Here is a 10,104-nt window from a genome sequence, read left to right on the forward strand (position 1 = left end):
CACACACACACACACACACACACACACACACACACACACACACACAATAACTCAGGTGTGTGTGCGAGTAACACACTACCTGCCATCTCCAGTGATGGCTGATAAAACTTCACCTCGCTTCTCGTCTTCTTTCTTGACTTTCTCTGCATGTCCCTTTCACAGCTCACTCACAACGTACAAAAAACTTCTGTCATCGCTTCATTGTCTTCCTCCACTCTTCTTTTTTCTTTTCCACACCATTTAAGACAGCAAACACATCTCTAATCTCTGCGTTAAATACCCTTCGGTCATTCTGGCTTCCCTCCCTCCTCACTGTTGGTGTCCCCCTTTTTTCCGAGCATAATTCGCTGCTTCTTGCCGCCACTCCTGCCTGGCATGTTCATTATCCTGGAGATGTCGTTGGATGCTCCCCAAGACCTTTCACCTGTGAGCTACCGACCTCTGACACTCACACACCCAACAGGTGATTGACTGATGTGCCGTGCCAAATTGGCGGCACGTTGTGATCGTTGTAGGCAAGATTACTTTGATCGTGTGGTGCATTTTCTACATAATCTGTCACTCAAACAATTCGGTTTGGATATTGGACATTCAAAGGAATTTTTTTTGTAACGACAGCCCACACTGCTTTGCAGCTCTTTTCAATATGATTTGTAAACTGAAATGTCCAATGGACAGTTGTATGGACTAAAAGCTGTCTTTCAACCACGACAGAGCCCAGCAACAATAAAAGGCACAAAAAGGAAACAGACATTAATTATCTATCTTCTGCCATCTGGTGGAAGAGCATAGAATTGTTCTGCATGCCAGTATACGTCACCAGCATAGATGGTTGAGCAAAGATACATTATTTGAAGCAAATAGATGATTTTTGGATCAATTAAGTGAAACTACCCACAGTACAGCTGATGATTTCTCACAGTCCACTAGTTGGGGATCACTGAACTAAACCACACACCAAATCATACATAAAATTGCAAGAAAAAAAAAATCTCATGTGATGTCAAATGATGCAGAAATCATTTATACATTGTATTTTATTTTTCCTGATTTTTGTTGGTCATACAGGTGATAACAAAGAAGTGAGATACGTTGATCTTGAGAAATGCACCAACAAGAACAGAATGTACACATATTGTTTCAATGTGTCATTTTTTTTTTTTTTTTTCAAGAGGAGTTACATTTCCACATGGCAGATAAGAATGCTAAAATGTTACACCGTGATGGTAAAAGTTTCATTCTGGAACTGATTATTTTCATTTCCATTATTTCCCATGGGAGAAATAAGTCAAGTACTTGAAAAAATGTATCTCTTGTGAGCATCTGATTGCAAGACGCAGTCGCAGTGTTCTGAGAGTCCCGGAATTTTGTTGGGCGGCACTTAATGAAGAGACCAGATAATACGCATCCAATCTGCCTTTGGAATTCTGTTGACTCAAGAACAGTTGGTGGTCATTCCTATCTGACTGCGCTTCGTTCGGCTCATTCAGAAACAAGTTTGTTCTGGCTGTGATCAAATTCAAGCAAGGCCTTTTCAGTTCACGTTTACATTTTGGCTGTAGAACAATCTTTTGTACAGGTGCCATCTCAATAATGCCACTGCGGCTTTGGCAAAAGCCCTCTCTGAATCCCTTGAGAATGAATTGCAGCATTGTGTCGGGATATGAATGGTAAAAATCACTTCTTAGGAATGAGTGGCCTTGAGCAATTCAGACGTCAATCATGTTACTCATGCAAAGGCAAATGAATGACTCAGTGACACTCAGCTCCTTCATGCAGTTGTAAGCGCTTGTTTGCACTCAAGGTGATTCCTCGTGTGAGAACAGGTCGCATGGAAGTACCTCAATTTAAAAAAAAAAAAATTGGAACAAATAAAAGTATTTCCCAGTTCAGTCGGATGCTTCCTCTGAGTCAGAATGACTTCTGGACTGTTGGAAAGCATCTGCTGGGAAGATGTGAAAAGAACTCTTTTGTTTTATGGGAGTGTGTGCAAGAGAATTTTTATCTCTGTTAAAGTGCATTCAAAGAAATAGGAGTGGGGCAGGAAATCGTCCTGAATGCTGAAATGGTGAGTTGGCGCAAGTTCGTGTTCACAATGGGAAAGAGACAGACGTTTAGGGGAATTTAAATCGTTTCCTTGGATGGTCACGGTGACATGTTTATGTACTGTGTCATATGTAAACAATTGCTAAAATATATCTCCATTCATCACACTGAGGAACATTAGTAATGTTGTCAAGTGTAAAGGATATCGGGCAACATCCAAATAAAATTGAAAAACTAAACTTATATATATATATACACACACACACACACAATATATATATATATATATATATATTTATATAAATTAACACACACATACACGTCCAACTTCCTCTCTTCTTTTTCTCTCATGTCCATTAATGCCCCGCCCCCACCCCCTTAAAGAAAATCGTATCTTAATTACTTTATTATCAAAATGCTCTTTGGGGTCCACATAATGTAAATGTATTTTACCAACAGATGTTGAATTTTGTCATCATTATTGTAAATGCTAAGAAGGACATTCCCACCTTGGACATGCCACCTCCTGCTGAGATCTCCTGACTGGGACATTCTTCACCTTTCACCTCTCTAGGACCCAAGAGGCTGTCGTCACTGTGGCAACTAAAAGCACTGGATTTATTTTCTATGAATTAGAAAAACATTATTTACGAAGAGAGATTTTCTCTACCTCTGACCTCCGCCATTTTCCTTTCTCCTCATTTTCCTCCTCCATGTTAGTTAACTGTCGACACGCCTGTAAGACCCACTTGTTCCCAAATGTTTGCACTCTTCGAATCATTGTGCAGAGCTTGTCGTCTCGACCGAGGTGGCAAGTGCATGAGTGTGTGTGCCTTAAGTGTATGTATGTGTGAGTGTGTGTGTGTGTGTGTGTGTGTGTGTGTGTGTGTGTGTGTGTGTGTGTATCAGGGTTTACAAAAGACAAAGGCACAACCTACGAGGCTGCTAAGCAACAATGCTGCTTGGTAAAGCCTCATCATGGCAGTTTAACTGAGGATTAAATGCTATTACATGCACAAACATACATCTCACACACACACACACACACACACACACACACACACACACACACACACACGTTGATCTATGATTTTGTAGACGGCGCGTGTGCATTCGGTGAATAAATATCTTGACTTTCATGTTGGGGCACGTCTAGTTTACCGTGTTTGGGAATTTGGTAGACTGCAGTGCACCACACTGCGTGTTCCGGTGGACCAATGGAGTTTTGTTTTACACGCCCTGAATGCATTTGACAGTTTGGTGACGGAAAATAAAGTTGACTTCCGACCAGCTCGGAGCAGGTTCGAAATGCAATTTTTGGTGAATTTGATCAAGGTGGAGGAAGACTGCGCTCCCCTGACATGTGCGGTGGATATCATTTCACATGGACATTTGAGATTACAAAAGTATGAAGTGCATTCTCAAAATAGTAAGACTTTTATATACAAACACATCCTCTAAAAGCAGCACAGGGACTTTGTGGGGAGCACATCTGTCTCCTAGTTCTTATGGTTCAGGGTTCAAATCTCGACTCCGGGCTTCCAGTCTGTAGATTTTGGCCTCCGTTTTCATAGTGCTTGGCGTGACCTAAGTCTGCGCAGAGGCGGGTCAGACCCAATGTTGGTCATATCGTAGACGAGTGAGTATGTGCCGGCGAATCTGCAGGAGGGAGGGCTGCGCTTCTGTTGGAGTAGTCACAGTCGACTTCAAGCATGCCCTTTTAAAGTGTCTCCTTTGATTTCATTAAAATGTGGCAGCATGCTTTCGAGTTTTGACATGGCGGAAGCACATCTGCGCCATGAACTTGTAACTTGGAGACCACCCCCTCCCTGATTGTTTGCGTGTCCATTGCTGTGCTACCCAGCTGGATGATTTAAAAAAATATAAGACAGTGATTGACACCGTTTACATGTATATATGAATGAAATAAATTGTGTTGCACCAGCTATCTACCCTGTGTCAGCCACTTTGACGTGGCAGCAGGTGTTAAGATGGACTTTTTGCCACCGATCAGCATCTCCATCAAGGAGTATCTCCAAGATACTCCTTCTCCTGTGCTGGGCCACCCAGCTTGGAAGAGGCCGGTCTGCCAAATTGTCAAACACGCTCAGCGAGCCTTGAGCCAGATCACCCGCAGCAAATGCTTTAGAAAAAAAAAAAAAAAAAAACCTGTGTCCCTTTTGAGTGTGAGAACTGATGATGAGAATTGGTGACACTTGTTGTTTCACCTTGCAATGTTTGTCTCAGATAAGTGTGACACTGGAAAGAAGCAGGGCAGGAAAATAACAAACACACAATAAAATCCAAACATCCCATCAATCTGAACTCACTCACATTGACTCAACCAGATTTGCGGAATTACAGAATGTTCTCTTTTCATCCACCACACCATCCTTTTATCCATCCCCAAGCATTTACTTTACAGTTTTAATAAAAGCAGAGCGTCATAAAAGGTGCCAGAATTGAACCTTGTCAGTTCCATGGTCATAAAGTCCATGATTGCACACACACACACACACACACACACACACACACACACACACACACACACACACACACACACACATATGTATGTGAGCCCAAACGGGTGATTTGTGCAGCAGCTCGCCGGTTGTCCGGGTTCTTGGCAAAGGTGCTGATCTTTTAGTGGGCCATCATGTTTTACAGAGTCCATCTAATGAACTGGCTCTGTTGGACCCAATCACCTTCTCTTTCTGTCTCTTAGCTCTCGCTTGGAGCAAACATGCACAGCTGTGGTTCTCAGCACTCGACAATGGAATACAGAGCGTGTGTGTGTGTGTGCGTGTGTGTGTGTGTGTGTGTGTGTGTGTGTGTGTGTGTGTGTGTGTGTGTGTGTGTATATGTGTGTGTGTGTGTGTGTGTGTGTGTCATGGCAAATTCAGAGAGACATGGTTACTGGGGTGCTCCCCGCCACATGGCATCTCCAGATGTGTGTAACCAAATGCAGTCTGTGCCCTGCGGTATTGGTAAATATGTGTGTTTAGGACGCAGGTGTTTAAAAAATGGATATATTATGACAAACTGACATTTTAATTGCATGTATACCAACATTTGGAATGCCTGAAATTGTGCAATCACTGAGTCCATTTTTGTGTGTGTGTGAAGGAGCTGTTCAGATTTTGGCCCAATTGTGACGATTTATGTCCACTGCATGTTGGCTTGGAGGAGAAGTGCAACGAATATAATTCACCATCATTAACACAAAGCCGTATTCGTGTTGGAATCCAACCATAACGTTCAAGCAGACATTTTCAGAGGGTGAACAACCATTATGCATGCCGGCAAATGATATATCAACACGGTGTTTAATTTAACAGGGGCTAGCTTGCTTTCCCCCTTAAGAACATTTGTCCACATTTCACCCAAAATATTGCCCTTACATTTTGCTTATAAAGTATTTAAGATGGTGATTGTTTTACTCTGGTACAGATTCATTTGATTTTTATTTCCAATCAGAACATTTGATTCTAATTCTAAACAAATTGGTAACCAGCAGAAGGGATCATTGTCTTCATTTGCATGCGCTGTCACCATAACTCCAAAGCGTTACAAACCTTTTAAAAGTTAACATGTCCAGTATTGGTTTGATGATGCATAAGGAGACCTGCGATGGACTGTCAACCTGTTCAGGGTGTAGCCCGCCTTTCGCCCAAAGTCAACTGAGATAAGGCCCAGCTACCCACAACCCTGAACAAGATAAGCAGTATAGAAAATAGATGGATGGATGAATAGATACATCATGGTGCAGTGTGTGTAGTTGTAATGATTGCACTCATATCAGATAAAGTAAACTAATTTGAGAAAGAGAGATTTTTATCGTCTATTCATAGGGTATGTAGCAAAGGCTACGAACATTCCATCCAAGCATTTTCTAATCCGCTTATCCTTGTGGGCGTGCTGGAGCCTATCCCATCTGTCTTCGGGCAGTAGGTGGGTTACACCCTGAACTGGTTGCCAGCCAATCACAGGGCACACAGAGACAAACAACCATTCACGCTCAGAATCACACCTAGGGACAATTTAGAGTATTCCATTAGCCTGCCATGCATGCTTTTGGAATGTGGGAGGAAACCGGAGTACCCGGAGAAAACCCACGCAGGCCCGGGGAGAACATGCAAACTCCACGTAGGAAGACGAGAGGCCATCAAACCTTGCACCTCTGCACTGTGAGGCGGGACGTGCTAACCAGTCGACCACCATGCCGCCTTATAAACATTCCTTTCTTCCTAAATAGATTGAGAGCTTTACTCCATAATATGTTATTGTCTCCATACAGTAAATATTGCGTGAATGTAGTGAGAAAAACAAGAAAAAGAATGTGATATATAATTTACAGGAAATTTGAGGACATGAAGCCTACAACTACTGCACTAAGGCTAAAAGCATATACACACACACACACACACACACACACACACACACACACACACACACACACACACAGTTTTAAGCTCTAACAGAGTGAATACAAAAATGTTCATAATAGCAGGTTGAGTAAGTGTTCTTAAATATAGCAGCACTGCTGGAAGAAGCAGAGACTTCGCACATACCATCTGACCCCAATAGAAAACCTAACACGGTTCCACTTCCACATCGAGATTCTCAAGGGTTTCATGTTATGTTTTCTAAAAATATAATTAGACACCGCATGGGGTAAAGGCACACACAAAAGAATTAATATTGACTTCAGCTTTGCGGTTGAAATGCGCACTAAATGACTTCCATACGTCTGACAAATGCGCTCGCAGCTTTGTGGCTGCCAAGGCGCCAGATTGCCAACAACATTTTTTTTCCCATTGTCCACAAGCACACTTGTTGTCTCTTTCCGTATATTTTCATAATCTATTTTATACGAACACACTGATCATGACCAAATACCACCACCCAATGAATGCTGTTCAGATGGATGAGGCACACTTGTTCACGGAAGATGTGCCCCAAGAAGTGGTTGAGACGTACACCACCACCACTACATAAACGTATGTTTGCGCACTCACAGGCCGGTGGTCTGTGACAGCTGAGTGGAGAGAAGTATAGCTGGGATGTATTTTTACCTTTGGCCCACACGCTAAGCAAAATGCCAAGACTTGGCCTTGGGCAACACATACACGCACACACACTCAAACATGCACACACACACAGTGGTACACGGGCAGACACACAACCTCAGACATGACAGGTCGAGCACAGCCAACCGCCGGAGCAGCCGCAGAACATAAACAACTTTCACACAATGAGAATCATCTGTGTGTGTCAATATTGTTTCAGATAAATTCATTCAGCTGGATTTACAGCATATATAAATACCTATGCATCTATACAGTATATACGACGCCATAATTATTCCCAGAGACCACAAAAAACCATGATGAGTAGTTCATTCCCACAGTCTGAGGGGTACAGATCGTTTTAACGCCAAGCACTGCGACAGAACATAGAGCTGGAAGGTGCTGCAACAGGCAGCGGCGCACGCCTTTGAATGGGGCTGTTGATTTTCTGTGACTAAACCTATTTACTACCCATGCAAGGCCAAATGTAACTTTAGAGGAGAAACCCGATTCATCATGAGCGCACACACACACACACGCGCGCGCGCGCATGTATGCACACGCAGTGAACAGCAGCTGTCGGGGTGCTAATCTCCATTAGCTACTGAACTGGCCTCAATGGAGAGAGCCATTGAAAATCCCACGTGTCCTTCTCATTCGCCCATGTTCCATCGCATTATTGTTGCTAAGCTTCCAGCTGCGTCAGAGCAAATTGGCCATTTAGGTTTTCTAGTTGCTTGTTTTCAAGCAAGCTAGACGACACGAACAAAAGCATTGGGACTGCAGGCATAGGAAAGTAGAGTGTAAATGAAAAAGAGTTGGAGTCATTGATGGTGAAAGAGCACAGGTGTCAAACTCAGGCCCGGGGACCAGATCCGGGGCACCACATCTTCCGATGTCGCCCGCGAAAGCAAATCTTAATCATCAACTTCCATGTTGGATGAAAGGATGGATGGATGGATGGAGGGATGGATGGAATACAGAGTAGGTTTCCCCATTGGCGCTATAATAGCTTCCACCTTTATGGGAAAAAAAGTTGGCTTGTGTCTGTGGGAATGTTTGTCCATACATCCAGCACGTTTGTGGGATCATCACTGATGTTGAAACTGAGAGAGGGCCTAGTGGGGTTGAGGTCATGATTCACAAATTCTTTCACTTCAAACTCATGTTCCTCGTGGAGGAAGGTGGTCAGGCAAACTAATGACTGATTAATAGAATGATTAAGAGGTGTTGACTTTTGTCCATAGAGTTAATCAATGGATTGTTTGGAAATCATTTCAACACAAGCTACGTTGATTAGAATGTATTTGTAAAAGGCCAAAGTGGCCTCAATATCCATCCTCGGCCATTAGTCAAATAATGATGCAGACAGATTTGTGTCAAAATATCCAAAGGAAAAATATTCTACATTTTCAAGCCTCGGAAAAACTTGCTTAAACAGTTAAAGTCCAATCAATGACACGATGGAGAACATTTGTGTCGATTTTACCTTTTGGGACAGATATGGATTCTTAATGTAACCTATTTGTGGCAAGTGTGAAATTCTCTTCAGCATATTCTGTCCACAATGATGTCATCATCATGTCACCAGGCCATTTGTCATTCGAATGATGTCAGACCTTCGATACGACAATGCAGAGCAGCTTCGTGATTGGTTAGAAAGGACAAAGGAAATCAGCACTTACAGTCTGTGAAGTTTCGTCGTGCCCAGAAAGAGCAGCTCGGGAAAAACAGCCAGATTATTCCGATTCAGGCGCCTAAAAAAAGACAGAAAACGCATTAGGAAACCACTTTTTTTTCCAAACTGAGAGTGTTGTAAATTAGCCGCTTAATGTTTAATGCCTATCATTATAGCAAAGTAAGGAAACAGGTTAGGTTTTCATGAATAGATACACTCACCAGCATTCATTAGCTTGCAATAAGAAGACAGCAATAAACAGTTAAATAATTAGCACTCTTACAGAGTCAGCCAAAGTGACATTTTTACATCTTATAAAAACGTTTACCAAGCACATTGCAAATCATGAATCTGGATCGCAAAAATGAGAGGACTTAGGATCTCAGGTTACCATTTGAATCGCAATGGAACCACGCCACACCAAAACCCAACCACTGCCCCAAAATAAATCTTGTCTTTTCCGCAAATTTTGTTTTACTCCGTGAACCAGGATATGGAGCCTGAGTAACAAATAGATGAATCATTCCCCCACCATCACCAGTGTGGTCAAAAATGGTGCTGTTCAGTAATCTTGTCTGATCCTCCACAAACAAAGAAGCGGCTTGTTAACATACAAGCAGGCAAACAATATCGACACTTTGTGTGCATATGTGTTTTTTTTGGTGAGGTGTGCGGGTGCCGCGCCGCAAATCATATTGATGCAGCTCCTGTATTGGGTCCCCTCAGATTGTGCGAGTGCACCTAATGCTATTTGGTGACAGTGGACAAAAGAACAGACTCTTGGTTACTCTTGATGGCAACATGGCTGCCAGGCAAATAGTGAAGTGGAGAAGGTGGAAGGCAGGCAAGGCATGGGGAGAAAGACAAGAGTTCCAATGTAGGGAACGGGGGAGACTTTCTTTTAACCACAAAGGGAGAGAGGAGAAGACGATGTGGGAAAAACAAACAGGCGGTCTGGCCGGGCTACCGAATGTGTGAAAGGGACCCCACTGAGTAAACAAGGCCCTCACAGGGGAAGAACTCACAACAGCCCGTCCTCACGCACACACATCCACGTACAAATAGAAGCGTTGAGAGAACTCGGGTGAGTTTAATAATGTGGGTGCGATCATTTAACCCTGCTAGAGTGGAGTGAAGAGGTTTGTGTGCTGATGTCTGCGGGCGGATGTGCCTTGATGTGAGTCAGGGGAGAGTGAGGCAAATGAGTGACACAGTGAGTGAAAGGCTGCTGAAACTGTTTAACCTTGTCTCACACACACACACACACACACACACACACACACACACACACACACACCCCAACACCCAAAC

General features: G+C 43.1%; 1 protein-coding gene across 4 annotated transcripts in view; it reads right to left on the minus strand.

Annotated features, from left to right (window-relative positions):
• The window catches only part of slit2 (slit homolog 2 (Drosophila)), an 88,691-nt gene that overhangs the window by 68,851 nt on the left and 9,736 nt on the right, over positions 1-10,104 (minus strand). For all 4 annotated transcript variants that reach the window (XM_019876675.1, XM_019876673.1, XM_019876674.1 and 1 more), the window contains exon 4: positions 8,801-8,872. In XM_019876675.1, coding sequence (XP_019732234.1) covers positions 8,801-8,872 — 72 coding nt within the window. The remainder of the gene's footprint in view (positions 1-8,800; positions 8,873-10,104) is intronic.

Source organism: Hippocampus comes, unplaced genomic scaffold (genome assembly GCF_001891065.2).
Source record: "Hippocampus comes isolate QL1 unplaced genomic scaffold, H_comes_QL1_v1.1 scaffold51, whole genome shotgun sequence".
NCBI lineage: Eukaryota > Metazoa > Chordata > Actinopteri > Syngnathiformes > Syngnathidae > Hippocampus > Hippocampus comes.